Source organism: Cavia porcellus, unplaced genomic scaffold (genome assembly GCF_034190915.1).
Source record: "Cavia porcellus strain 051 isolate PalLab524CR breed Dunkin Hartley unplaced genomic scaffold, mCavPor4.1 scaffold_6, whole genome shotgun sequence".
Classification (NCBI taxonomy): Eukaryota; Metazoa; Chordata; class Mammalia; order Rodentia; family Caviidae; genus Cavia; species Cavia porcellus.
The window spans coordinates 64,375,077-64,393,921 of NW_026947489.1; the positions used below are offsets into that span (position 1 = coordinate 64,375,077).

At 33.0% G+C, this 18,845-nt stretch overlaps 1 protein-coding gene across 2 annotated transcripts in view; it reads left to right on the forward strand.

The window, feature by feature from the left end:
• The window catches only part of Brip1 (BRCA1 interacting helicase 1), a 188,184-nt gene that overhangs the window by 44,460 nt on the left and 124,879 nt on the right, over positions 1 to 18,845 (forward strand). Inside the window, exons 7-8 of one of the 2 annotated variants that reach the window (XM_063250881.1) lie at positions 7,543 to 7,833; positions 13,637 to 13,858. In XM_063250881.1, coding sequence (XP_063106951.1) covers positions 7,543 to 7,833; positions 13,637 to 13,858 — 513 coding nt within the window. The remainder of the gene's footprint in view (positions 1 to 7,542; positions 7,834 to 13,636; positions 13,859 to 18,845) is intronic. The other variant, XM_063250882.1, reaches the window with a different exon arrangement.

The window sequence follows — 18,845 nt, forward strand, 5'->3', positions numbered from 1 at the left end:
AGTTTTTTAGCTGGCATTTCTCTGTAAAGTGCCACTTTCATTCTCCTCCCTCCCATTTTTCTCCTTTGAGCCTTCATTTGTCTATTTTTTTTAAATACCCCAGGTATTTATCATGAAGTTGATCAGTGTGAGTCAGCACTGCTTTGACTCATTGCTCTAGACAAGTCTATGTAAAGTGCTATACACAAGGAGACTTTTTATTTAAAGCAGGTTACTCATCTTTGTGCTGTGTGTGTTAGACTAATTCTTACTGCATAAGATTGGCCTAGTATAAATTTAGATAAGAATTATCCCACTTTGGATCTTTCTTGATTAATTCTTCTGAAACTGGGGCAACTGTGTTAAGGAATTCCCATTTACACTAGGCAAGAAAGTAAACAGTAAGTGGAGAGTAGGGTAACAAACACTTATGGTATCAAAAAACAACCGTGAAAAGGATCTGTCTTAATGTGCTAGCCCATTGCAGTTTAACATATTGCTTACAACCCTCACAATAGAATTTGAGTGACTTCAGTTACACATTCCAGGAGACTGGCAGTCTGTTACAATCAGGGTCTGAACTTCAGAGCAGGCTAATTTACATCGATGGGATGAAGAAAGTTGTGGATTTGTATTACACACTCTCACCTGACACTGTATCTGATCCCTTACTTGCTGATTGACATCTTGAATGAGCTCTTTGAAGCAAGTTCCAGGTTAATTAAAACGTTCCCTTGGTTAGCAGTGATCTGTGAAAGCCTGTGATAAATATTGAATCAGGTTCACCTGCTGGTTGCTGTGAGTGGATAAACAGCTGCTTTGTGCAGTTTAATCATGAAACTGGCAGTAAAGTACGGCTACTGTTTGAATTTTTTAAAAAAGAATACTTGAAAAGGTACAGTTATGTCACTTTTGCTATCTTACCTGGAGTGTGTGCTTATGTGAGATTTTGCACAACAGGTGCTCAGTACCTGTTTAGATGGCTTGGACAACAGCAAGTGGCTGATAAAGTTAACAGTAAACCCAAAGATGGTAGTATAATTTAGTGCTCCTTGGCACTCCAGCACTAGATTTCCATGTGTACACTTTTGAACTAAAAAGGACAATATTTTGCTTTTTTTCTAGATTAAAGTGATCCTGTTAACGTTTTGAGATGAATTTAGCTTCTTCACAAATGTATTGTGTATTTTGTAGCAACTTGAATTATTTTATATTACTTTGTCTGTAAAATAGAGTTCACACTGTGAACGAGCCAAGTATTTTAGCTTTATGTTAATATTAGGTAGTTAACAAACATTAAAATACAGATGAATTTGAAAGCAGTGGGTGAACCCTTATGAAATTATCTTTTTTAAAAAATTTTTTTTATTTTATCGATTTCGGGGATCACACTCATGACCGCACGCTTGCAAGGCAGGCGCTTATGCCACTGAGCTAAATCCCCAGCCCTGAAATTATCTTCTTTTGACTGTTACTTTATTTCTTTGCAGATTCAATGTGGCTACCAGTCTTTTTTTGTTAACCTTTTTTTAAAAAAGGCAATGCTGTTTTCATTTGATGCCTATTATGAAATCATATGTAAATTATATAATAAAGACCTCATCCAGTCAGTCACAGTCCCCTTTGAGGACCAGATGATGATGATTGATTCAAAATGGATGGAAAAAGCCAGCCTATAATCCAAGCTACTCAGGAGACTAAGGAAGAAGGATAGAAAGGCTGTGGGCAGCCTGGGTTACTTAGTAAGACTTTGTCTCACAATAAAAAAGTAAAAAGTGCTGGGGATGTTGTTCACTATTTGAGTGCTTGCTTAACACTAGGATCAGTCACTATACCACAAACAAAAGCAACATCTGTGCAAAACTGTGTCTTGGTTTCTGTGATCACAAACCTTTGTGATAGTCCATGGACACTAATTTAGGGTCTATTTCCTAATAAATTAGAGTGAAAACTTTTGTAAGGCAGAATTAATGTGAAAGCTATTGTTCTGGACCCTAAGCAGCTGCAGAGAAATGAGTATATGTTTGCGAGGCTGTTTCTTTTGTGACATTTAAAGTATTTTGCAGGTGTATTGCTCATCATAGTCTTTAGCTCCTAGGATTATGTTCATTATGGTGATTCCTAATTCTCTACATAGGTTTTGTATTTTTATTCCTATCCTCAATTTATTTGGAATTTTTAAGAATTACATTTAAGTCATTGCTTAGCATTATTTTATATTAATATATGTAATTCTGTCTCATTTTTCTCATATACCCATACAGATTTCCATTGGTTGAAAAATTCTCACTATCCATTCTTCTGCTGATACACTTAACATGTGTTCTTCACTACTAAAACAATGGAGCAATTAGTATTTCTCTGGTATCTGTCTTAATGGGCAAAGATTTCTCTACCAAGTATGCATATCAGTGACATTCTGGGTATGAGGATATTTTTATATTTGATTTTACTAGATTATCACTTTGTTTTCCAAAGTGCATGTGCCAGTTTATACTAGTATCAACAGTTTATAGGTTCTTTCCTAGCCACTCAAACGTCTAATATGAAATGGAAATTATGGTTTTAATTTGTGTTTTCCTAATTACTAGTGAGGTTGATCACTAAGTTGTGTATCTTTTCAGATGTTTCTTGGCCTTTCAGCTTTTGTGATGTGATTTACCTGTTCGTAGCTATTTATTGAATTTGTCTTTTAAAAATGGATTTATTGGAATCCTTTATTTGTTACAGGTACTGATTCTCATTTTGTGGTGTACCACAAGTATCTTCTATCAATCTTTTAAACTTTTTTTAAAGGCAGTTATCTTTTCAAATAGAAGTTTTACATATTAATGAGGTTGTATTTTCACTCTTTGTGCTCTTAGTTCTTTCCTGCATTTGTGTCATAAAGGATATTTATAAGAACAGTGATCAAATAGTCTGACAAGCCTAAAAGGAGTGAATACTCCCTGGCCCTTTATGAAAAAAATTTGCTGGCTCTTACTCTGAAGTGCTATTATTGAAAGTTTTTTATTTTTTCCTTATGGAACATAACATGGATTTTTTAAAGAAAAGATTTAATTTAAATATCAACCAGTAATAATTTACCCTTACAAAAATTTAATTTAAATATCAACCAGTAATAGTTTACCCTTACAAAAATTATAATTTTGTAATTGCACTTGGAAAGTAATGCACTTAGAACTTTAAACAGTTCATTAATTCATGAATGAAACTAGTATTAATAAACTCCCAAACTGTACTTTGTAGAGCAATTAAAAAGAGAAGTCCTCTGTTAGTGACATGAGGTGACCCTTGTTATTGTCTTTCTACTGGGCTTGATACATCTGGTGTTCTAAGGTTTCTTAAATGAATGGATGAATGAAATGGGATAATACATGTAACATGCATAGCTCAGAGATAATCTTAGTAAATGGTAGTTATTATGAATAATGAACATCAGGATATGTTTGTCACACACAACTAAAGTAGCTCAAATATTAGCATAAAGTGACTTTTTTTGGGTCTCTGATAATTTGTCCTGTACTTTTTCATTTTAAAGCTAATCTTTTCACTTGAAAATATCTTTTTGAAATTTAAGTCACTTTATATTAAGATATCATTTAAGCATCTGTTATTTTTTTAAAATGTGCTGTTAGTAGTTGGTTCAGGTATGTTTGGTCATAGACTACCAATTAAAAACAAAGTTATAGCTAGGGATTTAGCTTAGTAACTAAGTGCCTATCTGGCAAGCACAAGGTCATGAGTTCAATCCATGGTTCAAAAAAAAAAAAAAAACCACAGAAAAACCACCCAAAGTTATAGTTATATATATAACACTGTGATAAGTGAATGAGTTATATAAAGAAGTGTAAGAGATAGTTTTTGTCATTAAGGAATTTGTAAAGTGGTTGGAAAGGCAGTACATGTACAGGTGGAAAGTTAAGAAAAAAATGTTACTGTTTCATATACCTAGTTTCCCCTTTATTTCATATAAATCAACCTTTTTCAGTCTTCCCTTCATTATTTTTATCCTAAATATACCTTTTTGTGTCTGTTTTTAAAACTCAGATGATAAGTCTCCCTTTAGGAGCTCTTCTAATACACACATTACCATAGTAACTTTTTCTCTAGTAGTGAGATTAGTTTCTATTTCCTTATCGTTTTTTAATGTCTAAAAATGCTTAATCACTGTGTTTATCTTTCAAGATGTAAGTATTCTATTTTAGGGGAGTGAGTCAGGAAAGTTTGGAAAAGTCCAGAAATTCAGTTACCATTGTAGTATCTTAGTATTTGATCTTCTAATTATCACTTTATGAAAGAAATGGTGGCAAGGCCTCAGCAGTTTCTTTCAAGATCAAATATTCTAGTCCTTCCTCCTTTCAAAGAATGTCGATAGTATATATTTATATAATAGGACAAGAGAGGAAAAGAAATTATTAAACAGATGGGAAGATTTTCTAACAGTCCTTGGTTGCGGGTCCTCTTAAGAACAGTTTTGGCTATTGTAAATTTGAAATGTAGGCTTAAACAATCAAGTTCTGCATATGGAAATATTAACAGCTGTCACACCCACAAATATCCCTTATGTTTCTCTTTAAATATTACATTTTTGTTGTTACTAGTGTTGGGCTTCCTTACCTTTTATTGAAGTAAAAAGACTTTAAATTTATTCTGGTTTCCTAATAAAATCTCTGTAAATTTAAATAGAAAAAGGAAAGTGCTTTCAAAAAATAAACCTAAATAATAAAACACACACACAAAAAGATAAACCTGGTTAGCAGGAAACTAGTTAGCAGGAAAAATAATGAGAGGTATAAAACTATTTAGTTTTATTTATCTGATAGACTCCTAGGTCAAAAAGTTTCAGAGAAAGGCTATAAAGAGTTAGCCTGTTAATAGGTGTGGGAATATTCTGACTCCTGTCATTGTTATCATCAAGATTCTTTCTCTTTCTGATAGCATTGAAAACTGCTGATTTTGGTATAAGTAATTCTCTTTTAAAAGTTATTAAATAAATGTTTTCTTTGAGGTCTCTGTTCTAATGCCATGTTCAGTTTTTCCACCTCCAAATATAAATGTACCAAATCCTTAAATGGAAACTTAAATAAAACATCACTTCTAAAGAAATAATTCCTTTTTAATAATGTAAAGGAAAAAGAATCAACTTTCTGAATTTCTGTCTTATACTCTACTTATCTAATCATTCATTGAAAACCATATTTAAGGAGTCTACCGTGAATTCATAAAATATATAATTCAGCTTACTTTAAAACTACAAAAATATATTTAATATAAAATAGCCACGGTTTATAATTTTCAGAATTACAGTATAAAAACTGCACAGTGAAACCCTGAATCAAAAAGACAAAAAAATTTAAGTTTGAATGCAAAGTAGGAAGTTAAAAATTATGTAATATCATCCCTCTTTATTTGAAAAAAATTATGTGAAATATAAGTTTGCATGTATATATACAAGTTGTGCAGTACATTATTTGTCTTGGGATTTATTTATTGCTTATATTTCTATGTCTGAGTTTGGGTAGTCAGGAATTAAAAGGAGTAAGTGATGAACTTTATAGAATTAATGTTAAATAAATAAAAAAGTAGGCTTTCCAAGCCTTGGGATGTAATCATTTATCATTGGATGTGATACATCCATATAGCATAAAAACATTGCATTGGGGCCTAGCATCCATATATTCAAGTGAATTTACCAGTATCAGAAGGAAGAGACATAAAATTGAGTAAAAAATTGAAGATAGGAAAAGGTAAACTAATTCTGCTATCTGAAGTTACCTCAATCGTCATGGTATGTTGATTAATTAATGTGATGATTGCAAATACCAAAAAGAACTGTCAAAATATCATGATATATTTTGTATTCCATAAATTGTTGGATATTGCAACATATGTAACATAAACCACATGTCAGCTGTTTCCTGCTTCACTGCTCACAAGAGCTCCATTCATAACTCTTCTTTTTATCCTTTCAGTGAATAAGTAATTATTCAATATAGAAGGCAGGATATTTGGAACTGGCTATTTAATGTGGCAGCACTCTGTAATGATATCTGCTGTTACTGGCAACCTGAGAGGGGAATGTAACAATTCCAGCATGGCCGTAACTTTATCTACTTTGACTGACTTTATTTGGCACATCAGTAAACCTTTTATCCCAGTGAGTGACAGCCCAGAAGGGTCACATTTACATCCATTCTATCATGTATTGTAATATTTAATGGCGGACAAGGTTGAGTGAGACTGGGAGTAATTTGAACTTGGTTTTCCACTGAGTTGAGGGTAAAAGTGCTTGATCCTCAGTATTGTGGTGTAACATGCTACGAATTAGCATTTGTTTATGAAGACTAATCTTACTGATTACAATTTTTTTTAAAAAAAAATTTAAACATTTTAGTAATGTAATTGTTCTATTAAACTGAAATTCTCTAGTACAAATTCTTTTAGATTAGTGTGTTGTTTTTATCTTTTTCCCTTAGCATTATTTTACTAAACAAGGCTTAGTTTTGTTTCATTTATATTTCATTTGGTGAAGAAAGTAATTATTAAGAATCTATGAATTCTAAAAGTTAAAAATTTTTTGTTTTTTAAATTTGGAAACATCGGATAAACAAGGCAAATATTTGACTGTATTTCTTGAGTTCCATGTGGTGTATTTAAGGATACACTTATATAACTAAATTGTGAAACTGAATTACAAATGAATTGTCTAGAAAAAGCTGTCTTGGATAATATTTTTATCTGGTTTGCTTTCTGTGGAAGTTAGATTTCAGATATACTTGTATCATACAAGCAATCTGCTTTCATGTTAAATGTTACTGTTTTGCATTCATTTTCATACCTTTGCAAGAGAAGAAATTTCTGTATTCATTTTGTTAGTGAAACATGAAGTTTAGTTTTATAGTCTTATTCTTCTGTAAATTATTTTTCAAAATTCTTTTTAAATACCTTAATAATAGATTATTTGAACAAAGGGTAGGAACAAAACTATCAACTCTGTATCACAAGTTCATGCAGTACCTAAGCAGAAGTCAAAATTACTTTGTCATCACAATTTTATAAGAAGGGTTAAAATGTACTTGAAACATTTGGAATTGGCACGATAGAGTAGTATATTAGAAAGAATGCAAACATGGAAACATCATATATAACCTTTTTTTTTCCTTTCCTTTTGTTTTTCCTCTTGATGATATTGGAGATTGAGCCCAGGGTCTCTGCCTGAACTATATTTACAGCGCTATTTATTTTTCATTTTAAGCAGTCTCATTAAGTTGCCCAGGCTGACCTTGAACCTGCAGTCCTCCTGCCTTAGCCTCCCATGTAGCTGAGAGTACAAGTGTGCACCACCATACCTGGCTCATATATAAGTTTTAAAAGGGAGAAAAAGGACTACTTTGAAATGGAGTTTTTCTTTAATGGCAAGTTTTAGATAGTGTAATATCTTTGTATTTTTTCTTTGACAGATGGTGACTCATTACTTATAAACTGTGATTCCATGAAAAGTTTGCTAACACTTTTTATAGTAGTCCAGATACTTGTTAGCTTTTCTTTCCTTTGTTACAGCCCCCTGGCCACTGTTCTAAGTGCTGCTGTTCTGCTAAACAAGGAAACAATCAAGAGTCTTCAAATACAATTAAGAAGGATCATGGGGGGAAATTCAAGAGGCCCAAAATATATTTTGGGACCCGTACACACAAGCAGATTGCTCAGATTACTAGAGAGCTCCGGAAGACAGCATATTCAGGGGTCCCCATGACTATTCTTTCCAGCAGGGATCATACTTGTGTCCATCCTGAAGTAGTTGGTAACTTCAACAGAAATGAAAAGTGCATGGAATTGCTGGATGGAAAAAATGTGAGTGAAATTATTTTGTTTTATAGAAAAAATAGGCTGAAAAGATTCAGATTACTTAAGATATGTTTTACCTATACTTTTATACTGTTAAATATAAATAACTTTGGAAAATAAAATAATTGCTGATATTGACATATTTTTGGAAAAATAATTTTACCATAAGAAAATATTTAATTTTCAAATTGTAAAGTTTGGAGATTTTAATTCCTTAAAATTAATTTCCTTTGTAGTTAGATGTTATGTCTTTTAAATCCCTGTACCAGAAAGTCATATGTAGATGATGTCATGTGAACCTGTTTAGTTTATTTAGATCTAATTAATATATTTTGTATATTTAAAAACTTCAAAGGAAAATTAGGCAGTCTGAGCAAAATTAAATGGTTTTTAATTAAATGTGAAATATAATTATCCTACCTCATAATTCTAATTAGTACAAAATTCTATTCTAAAAGTCAGATTATTAACTCATAGATGGTTTTGAACTTTTTCAGGGAGCTTACAAATCTGTATAAGGCAGAAATAGAATAGTCTTTCTAACTAAAATATTTTGGGGGACAGTATTATCTTTGGGAGTCTGTTCCAGAATAACTAATTTACCTTATAATTGAAGTTGCAAGTATGAAAGTATATTCAGAAGCCATCAGTAAATCAACATATGAACTGGCCAATGATATTTAATGTATTTTGAAAGTTTTATTGCTTATTAGTATTTTATCAAAGAGAGTTGTTTCTACACAATTGATTGTGAACTATTGTGCCTAGAGTTTTATTGATATATTACTTACTGTCATATAGTGTGTATAAATTGTTTTACATTATGCTTTTCTTTCTCAGTGCTTTGATTAAATGAGAATTCAAGCTTTAGGGATATTAAAAATACTTAAATATTCAAATATTTTAAAATTATAAAGTAAAATTTGTAAGGTGCTGCAGTAGAAAAATATGAATGATTTGTTTAGAGCCAATCAGAAAATACAGAATTAGAGAATCAAAACCGATTGTTGAAATCCTAGTCATATTTATTTCCATGTAGTTCTTCCTGAGGAACTGTGAAATCTTTTACTGTATATATTTTAAAAGTTCTTTTAAAGGAGAGTTGAAAATATTAAAAATCAAGTGTTAACATCACAGATTTCATGCTTAGGTAGACCTCTTTCCAAAAGAAGTGATTTGCTGAATTTCTCAAATGCTTGAATTTCTTTTTAGCTCCATAGTCTATGATAAATTTGCTGCCATTGTCATTATATTTTAACATTTTTTGTTGGTGAGAAAATTACATACCTAAAAAATACATACATTGATAAAATACATTGGTACAGCAACTAAAAAGTTTAAGGTTGTATATTGAAGGCAGATAGCCTTATAGTTTTTTAGAATCCTAGCATACTGGTTATATTTTTGATTGCTCTTTATTCTCATAAATTTGAATCATGTAAAAATAAAAAGAAATTCAGTATATGTCAATATTCAGAATTATTCATTGGTCTTTAGTTTGTCCTAACATGAATAAAAATTCTGCTTTTGAATGTCAGTGACACAAATAATTGAAGATAATCTGCTTGTTGATTGCTTTGACCTAATTCTAATTCTGCCTCAGATTGTTTTCCACATGGGCATACATGGACCATTCTTTTTCTTGTTCCCAAGCCCTCAGAGTAATTTGGTATTGTAATGAGGGCCAATTACAAAGTCACCATAGGTGTCTGTGTTTACCATGTCTGAATCACCAAAGAGAAATGATAAATAGATAGCTGACAGTTTGAGTGAAAAGAGTTCAAGTGTGATAACGCTTCAATTGACAGACTCCCCTCAGGGTTGTATTACACAGCTAAAATGGATGAGCTTTTCTGGTTTTGCTATCAAACTGCATGGGGCTGTTATTCTCAGTGCCCTTAAAGTGTCAATGTTCTGATTTTTTGGCTTGATCTGAAGGCACATATGCTTTTGTTCACTGTTTATTAAAGTGCTCTCATACTACAAAAGTGTGCACTTTCTATTACAAGTTAATTTATGTTTCAGTTAAGAAAAAATTTTAAATAGTAATGACAGTTCTAAAAATGTACTTTAGATACAGAATATGTATTCTTCATTAAAGTAAGACTTAGCAGTTCACCGTCATAGATTTTAAGGCATTTTAATGATCATTTTGTAAAAAGATGAACTTTCAGAATTGTATGGAAAAATGCTTGAAATGAAGAAATTGGTAAACATCATAATATTAAAGAGTCCCTATCAGACTCAGTATGAGAGATGTTGGCACTTCTCCACCTCTCTGTGAATCTGAGAATCACAATGTTTGAGCTGGAAGGAACTTTAGAGATATATAGTCAGTGAGTCTGCTGGTTCACCCACTCTATTGATGCTTAGTCACATGAGAAAAATGGATCCTGAAGTATGTCCAGTTGGGCAAGTTATTAGCTAGAAAGGAGGAACCAGAACCCAAGTTTGATTACACTAGGAAAGGGGATGGGTATGAAAGTATGGGGGAAGGTGAGAGATAAAAGAACAAAAATAGTAGATTTAAAGACAGTAGCAGTTACATAAGTAAATGAAAATAATTTAGTTAGATGAGGCCTTTCCTGCTCCTTATTTTTAGTATTTTGGAGAAGCAACAGATAGCTTCCCTGAATATGGCTCAGTACACATGTCTTTTCTTTAGATTTGCTGACATTCTTATGGGTTCTGAAACTTGAATGGCTTATTCTATTTCTAGTAATTTCTAGGAACATTAGTGTATTTAATAATGTCTATATGTTTTGAAAGGTTAGATTTGTCTCCTTTGGGGTACTTCATAGATAAAAGGACATACATATATATTACGTGTGTACATGTATGTGTGTGCACACATTCATAAATATAATTCTTTGTACCTATTAAAGATAAGCCAAGGAAGATTTTTTTTACTTCAAAATCACATTTAATTTTTATTAATACATGAAATTAATGAAAATAAAAATGTCTCATTCCATCACTTAGTGTCAAATGGTATTTGAAAAAGAAAAATAATATATGTACATCGTTAAAAGAACTCCTTCTGTCCCCTAGCCAGTTATTTCAAGTAAGCTACTATAAAATTTTGTGTTCATTTTTCTAGAACAAGTAGAAAACGCATTTGCTATAATGCATGTGTATTTATTCTTTTAAACTATTTTTCTCAACTTGTTTTGCTATTTTTTTTAATTTTAAAATTTTTATTAGTACAAGTTTGCAGTACATAATGATTACATTTATTGTGGAGCTTTGATACATTTACATAACACATCTCAATTTTTTTATTCCCCTCGCCCTCAACCACTCCCCTCTTTTTTTTTCTGCTAGCATTAGCTTCATTTGTTTATAAGTTCTTATAAAGTTAATTATTGTATATTCAGATTAACAACTAGACTGATAAACCAAACTGATAGACATATAAAACACATTAATATAGTGTTTTAGAAAGCCAATCAGCAGTACAAAGGCAAAATATAACTTTTGTTGAGGGGAGAGCATACTGGGAATTAACACTCAGGACCTCACAGATTATAGACATGTGCTACTATGTCCTATTCCAGTGTTTAGCTATTAAACAGTGCGGTCTGTACGCTGTATATGAACATTAATGGTTAAATTTAAAATTTTGACAGGTGCTATACCACAGCTATATCCCTGGCTCAAATGTAACTCAGTTTTGTATGAAGTAATCATCTGTTTAATCTGTTTACTGTGGGTAGTTGACATTAGATTTATTTTCAGTTTTTGTTTGTTTTTTCAGACAATTTCTTGCTATGTATTCCAGGCTAGCATTGGACTTCACTGTGGAGCCCAGGATGACCTTAAACTCCTGGCAATCTTCTTGCCTCAGCCTCCTAAGTGCTGGGATTATAAACATGTGCTACTATGTCCTAATTTCAGTTTTTAGCTATTAAACAGTCTGTATGCTGGATATTAACATTAATGGTTAAATTTAAAATTTTGACAGTTTTTTTTTTTTTTTACAAATTGTGTATTTCTACTAGAAGTTTTACTAGAAGTATATATTTATACTAATTTTATACATTTTAAAGTAGTGTATGAGGCACTTTTGCTAGGACTGCATTTTATCATTGTTTAAAATGCGTGTAATAAAACTTTTACTTTCAGTAATAGCAAAGGCATTAGTATATAACATAGGAGAAGAAGCAAATTACTGTTGGGCCTCCTACAAAATGTTAATGTTGTTGAAACTCATTTAAAAAACCCATAGGACCAAGGATGTAGCATTGTGGCATAGTGCCTGCCTGGCAAGTACAAGGCCCTGCGTTCAAATGAAAACAAAGCAAATCAAAACAAGAAGGTTCTATTTTTCACCTTTAAGTAGGGAAAGATAAGAAAAGATACTATAGTGTCAATAAGGATATGAAAATGGGTAATGTAAAATTACATATATTTTCTGGAGGATAATTTAGGAATGTTTTCAAGAGACCTAAAAGTTCTTCGGTCTCTAGTCCCATAATGCCCTTTCTGAAAATGTACGATACTAAGAAATATTTGAAATTAAACATAAGGCAGTTCATTCCAGTACTGTTTAAAAAGTAGAAACTGGTAACAGTGTATGTTGCTAATAATAAGGGAACTAGTTCAACTTGGCATGTTAAAGCGCTTATGTGAATAGTAGTGAAAAAATACCTAGTGATATGAGATTCTCCTGATACAGTTTTTAACAAAGTGAAGAACAAGTGAGTCTAGTCTTATGTTTAGTGTAGCTAGATTGTTAATAATTGTCAGTTTCTGGGAAAATTTTGCATTGTCTTAAAATTGGATCACACTGAGATGTGTCCTCATGTACTAAGTATAAAAAATGGTGAAATGAAACACATCATACTGTTAACAATGTATTTTTTTGTGTGATGAAATTATAATTTAGGGATTTTTTTGATGCTTTTACATTTTCTGATTCGTGTGTGTGTGTTTGTGTGTGTGTGTGTGTGTGTGTGTGTGTGTGTGTTTGTGTGTATGGTGATCTGTTCTGTATTTTCCCCCAAAATGTTCCAAACTACCTTACTTGCTTCCTTTCTTCCTTGCTCTTTTTCCCTCTTCCTTCCCCCTTTCTTCCACTTACTGTTCCTCATATTCATCAAAATTGAAAAAGTATGAGTCTACAGAGAAAAATCTCTTTTATTCCTGTTCTGAAGTCACTTAGTTCCTATCCCTGAAAGCAACCAATAATACCTTAGCTTTTTGAATTCTTGTTTTTGTTGTTGTTGTTTTTGAGACAGGTTCTCACTAAGAGTTCAGGCTGGCCTTGAACTCAGTCACTAGGTAGCCCAGGCTGGTCTCAAACTTATGGCAATTCTCCTGCCTCAGCTTCCCTAGTGCTAGGATAACAGGAATGCACTACCACATCCAGTACCTTGAATATTCTTTCAAATTTTATACCTAATGTCATTCAATCAGAACGAAGGCACAAGAAGCGTAGTTTTAAAATACTTACCTTTTGTTGATTTAGGATGTTTAGAGCTTAACTGATCTGGGTCTTTGTCTGATTTGGAAGTCAAACACTGTAGTTTCTTTAAAATGGTGTGACTTTAGCCAGCCCTGATGGTTTGCACCTATATTCCCAGCTGTCTCTGGACATGAGGCAGGAGGTGCACTTAAGCTTGTGAAACATCGGGCCAGAGATCCTGTGTCTTACAGAAAAAAAAGTTATGATTGGGAAAAATATGGCATAATCTGGCTCCTTTGTGAAATCTTAGTCCTGTGACTTTAATAATGTTTCTGTGATTCTGAGATAAAACATTCTAGTCTAATATTGGTTCCATTTCCATTTTATGTATTTGTCTTTTAGGGAAAATCTTGCTACTTTTATCATGGTGTTAATAAAATTAGTGACCAACACACATTCCAGGCCCTTCAAGGGATGCACAAAGCCTGGGATATAGAAGAACTTGTCAGCCTGGGGAGGAAACTAAAGGCATGTCCATATTATACGGCTCGAGAACTGACAGAAGGTGCTGACATAATATTTTGTCCCTACAACTATCTTCTAGATGCACAAATAAGAGAAAGTGTAAGTATATATGAAAGATCAGGATAACTTTTTCCTGCTTACTGCTATGTAAATGATGAGTATAAAAGCTTTTTGATGTTTTAAAGGCTTTGTTTTTTGCTTTATATTGAATTTATATAAATAGAATACAGAAAACATATTCTAAGGTATATGAATTGTAGAGCTAGTTATTTTAATTTCCAAAATAGTAAGCAGTTTTAAGGAACTAGTGACTAAGTAAAACCAGAGTGGTTTAATTTTCTTTTGCTTTTCAAAAAATTTTTAAAACTTTATACAATTTATTTTAAAGAGAATAAAACAAAACAATAAGACAGAACAAAACAAAACAGTGTGAACAATATTGGATTTCAAAAACAAGATAGAAGAAAATCCCCCATAGTTGCTATATTGCATATTATCATTCTCTAGATAGATGCCCAGACTACCAGTTTTAGGCCTGCAAAGTCAAACAATACAAGTGTTAAGTTGTTATTTTTAATTTCAATTGCTAGCATCTCAGCCTGTGGTCCTCCAGATCAGCCAGTTGCTTATGGGGGAGGTGCTCTTCTTGTCTCTCAACCTGAGTGCTGGCTAGCTCGTTAGAGGCTACGGCTTGACTTCTTGATTCTTCTCTCGGCCTGCATGGCTGCTGTGGCTCATAGAAGGATGTGGCTTGGCTTCTTAGTTCTCCTTCCAGGCCAGGTGGCTGCCTCTGGCTCACAGAAAGGCGTAGGTTGGTTTCTTGCTTCTCCTTTCAGCCCAGGACTCTTCTTTTGCTTTTTTGAGACAGGCTCTTGCTTTTTAATTCAGGCTTGCCTTGAACTCATTATGTAGCCCAAGATGACCTTGAACTCACAAGAATCTTCCTGCTTAAGCCTCCTGAGTGCTGGGATTATAGGCATGTCCCACCATGCCCCGCATGTACCAGGATTTTTGAACATTGACCATAATGACATTTTAGGCTACATAATTCTGTAATTTGTTTTGGTAGGCCAGGATTGTGTGCTGTTGGATGTGCAGTAGCATCCCTACTTTTATCTACTAGATACCAGTAGCATCCTTACAGTTGTGACCATCATATGCCTACAAATGTTGTATATTTTCTTCAAATAAGAATCATAATCATTCTTTCTTTTCATGAATAGTCAAAAAGAATTATTTAAAGACATGTCTCTGAAAAAGCTGTGTTTTGAAGAACTTGTATTGGGAGTATATAAATACTATAAAAATTATGATTTGTGAGTTTTTGAGATATGAACCTCAGATTTATTTGCCTGATTCTTAGAGACATCCAGTTGTTAAGGCAGAAGACATAAAAAGTAAGTAAGTTGTTGTAGGTCATTGTGTTTCCATTCATCATGTCTGACTGCATTTCTTATTGGCTGCTATTTCTTTACATTCAGAATTAATAAGCACTATGTTTACTATCACTAGTCCTATCCTTTTATACTACCTCTTAGTGGTTGCCTCTTGGCTAGGTATCTTTTCTCTGGGCCATTGCACATACCAATACTAGTCAGTCTTCCTATTTATTACATTCTTCCCCTAAAAATCTCCTGTTGTGCCCTTTTCTCTGGAATAAAATCCATATTTCTTAAATTTACATTCAAGAGTCTGACCTAGATTTCCTTTTGAGCTTTCTCTCATAAAATTACCAAATTAAACCCTTAAAAAATTTCCATATAATCCCCAGAAGATAACTTTTTTCCTTGATCTCTGCTCTGAATTACATCTCTGTTGAAATACTCTGCTCATTTTTGTCCTAATTTATAAACAGTCTGTTTTCTATTCTTTTATAATTCTTTTTTAGTTGTTTTTAGCCTTATGTGTATTATTACGGAGAAGAACTCATTGGCATTTGCTTTGTGACATTTCCCTGTATTAGTCAAATCGCCTTTGAATTGCAAGTGACACAAACCCAACTTAAAAAAGGGAGTTCCAGAAACAATTGATTTTTGCATTTTGATGCTTTTTCTTTTTTTTTTATTTAAAGAGAAAAAAAAAAACAAAAAAGGGTAGAAATAATACATAACTTCAGAAAAATAAACAGTAGGAAGTCACTAGTTGATAAGTTACATATTGTCATCTTAGAAATAGTGTTCAAGTTACAAAACTAAAGCATACAAAGTGATATTCAAATAATGACACTGCAAACAATTCTGTTCAGTGATCCAACAAAAACTTAATAATATGGTTAACAGTCCTACACACTTGTTTTTTATCTTAAAGAGGGTAAGATTAAACATGTCAAAACAGAACAAAACAGTTCATAAGGAAACAATTTAAAGAAACAGATTCAAAGCAAGTCCACTGGAGGTCTTCACTGTCTATTTATTGTCTCTAGTTTTCTTCCAAATAGTTGTCCCCATCTTCATACACCTTGAATATATACTGAACATTATAGAACTAATCAAATCATTACAGGATGATGAAGGCTTTTTAGGTCTTTAAGATCTGACATTGGGGAAGTCAATAGTGACTACCATAATGCTCTTACTCTCTTTGAAGTAGCTGTCTTTGTCTTTATGGATGCTGAAATTGAACATAAGAGACTAGACTAATACCCATTCTGCACAGCGAATAATAGTATTGCTAAATTTTATATCATAATGCTACAGAATTAGCACTGGATTATCAGGATTATTTTAGTTTCTCTTCTTCAGAATATCTGTTCATTACATCATGCATCATATAATCTATTCTCATAAACTGTTTAGAAGTTCTACACATTCATGAATCTCTACATGTATACCTATCCTTTCTGTATTATAGGGAAAAGCAGATCAAAACAAGACAACGAAACAAATTCCTAGAAAAACATGAAATGAAAAAGACATATAAAACCACAATACTAGGTGATCTACAGTGGTTACTATGATATCTCTTGTTATTTTCAATAGAATTGTCTATATCATCAGGCATAGTGTAATTGAACATAGCACTATATAGCAATATTAATAAAAACACAACTTTAGAGACATTGTAGGGCTTGAAAGCAGTTAATAATCAAAACTGGAATGGATATCTTTTACATCTTGTCATCTTCAGAGTAGTTGTCTCTACTCTTAGCCTTAATACTGTCAAGCATACCAAATTTGAATAAAATCAGTCAAGGCAAAATAGCAGTCTAACAAACCAGCTTCAAATAAGATGAGTCATAGTAAGACAATGTAATATACAGGGTTTCAGTTTAAGTTAATAGGAAATTAAAGGATAGTTACTGTGGTATAACCTGTTATTTTTGGGTTAGCTGTCTGTTCCCTTAAATCTCTTATGAGTAGACAGACCAGAACAAAATATAATCAAACTAAACAGAGCGATAAGACTACTGTGGCTTTTAAATTCTGATACACTTATAACAATGTCCTCTGCCTTCCTTTTTTGGGCAGTTCCTCACCTTTCCCCTTCTTAGGATGCTCTGTTTATTTTGGGTCCCCCTAGCTTCTATAGATTTTAGATTAGGGGCTCAACCTGTTATCTATCTTAGTGTTGCTGAACCTTTTTACCTCTGAGCTTAATCTTGAGTTGTACTCCTTTACTTACTAAAGCCACAAAGGTTTTTCTTCCTTCCAGCTATGTAGTTCTACACTGCACATAAGTGACATAACTTTACAACCCATCTGCAGCTGCTGACAAGTTGTCCCTATTTTTCTCTGGTTTCCTGTCACATATAGCATTGTTTTCTCATCTTTGACTTTCATTTATTAGCCCTCTTTCAGGTTGAGTATATTTCCTATTCAGAGCCTGTTGATGGATCCTGCTTCCTAATCTACTCTGCCTGTGTTTCTTTTTGCTAGTGTATCAAGGCAATTATATTAAAAATATAGCTTACTGTCTCTGCTTCATCTCTGCTATTCTATTCTTCTGCTATTATATGTCCACTTTACTCCTTCATTCCACTGTCTGCCCCATTCATTGAGGCCTCTCTGCCACTGTTGCTGGAATCTTGGTATTTTTTCCTTTCTCTGGAATGTCCTTGAGTATTTTTTGTAGGGTTGCGTTGGTGGCCATGAACTCCCACAGTTCCTCCTTGTCTTGGAAATATCTAGTTTCCCCATTAATTTTGCGAGAGAGTTTTGCTGGGTACATCAGCCTTGGTTGGAAGTTATTTTTTTTTAGGGCTTGGAGTATCCCCCCCCCCGCCTTCTTGATTTGAGAGTTTGTGTTGATAAGTCTGTTGTTATTTTGATGTTTTGTCCTTTGTAGGTGATCTGCTTCTTTTCTCTGGCCGCTTTTTTTTTTTTAATTGGTACTGGGGATTGAACTCACCACCTTGCTCTTGCAAGGCAGGTTCTTATGCCGCTGAGCTAAATCCCCAGCCCTATCTCTGGCCACTTTTAATATTCTGTTCTTGTGGTGGATTTCTGGTATCTTGATTATTATATGTCTGGATGTAGATCTATTTTGGTTGTAGGTGGCTGGAGTTCTGTATGCCTCATTTATCTGGATATCATTTCTTTTTCTTATGCTTGGGAAGTTTTCCTTAATTATATCTGTGAATAGTCTTTGTAGTTCATTTGTGGTTATTCCTGCTTCTTCGTTTACATTTTTTATTCTTAAGTTATAGATCCTCTTGTCATCTTCTAGCCTTTGAATTGTTTCTTCTGGTTCCTTGTTATTTTTAAGAGATCTTTTGTTTCATGATCATACATCATAAATCTTCAAGTTTCGAAAAGGCTAACTTTAGTTTCTGTCAAGGCATTTTGCCAGCTTTCAGTAGAGTTTTTAGTTTCCTGGTAATCTCTTTGGATCTGTTTTATGTATTCTGGATTTTGTTTATCTTCTTCATGAAAGTTTTCTCCTTTCTGAGTTCCTCCGTTCTTCCATCTGTGTTCTTTTGGGAAGGGCTTATCCTTTCTTTAATTAATCTTTTTATATCTTGCCTTACTTGGATCAGACGTCCAGTTTTAAATTCATCTATGAGGTCTCAAAGGTATTTCTTTATGTTCGCTGATGCTGTGTCTAATATTTCATGATTACTGCACTGGTTCTCTTCTGTATTTACCTC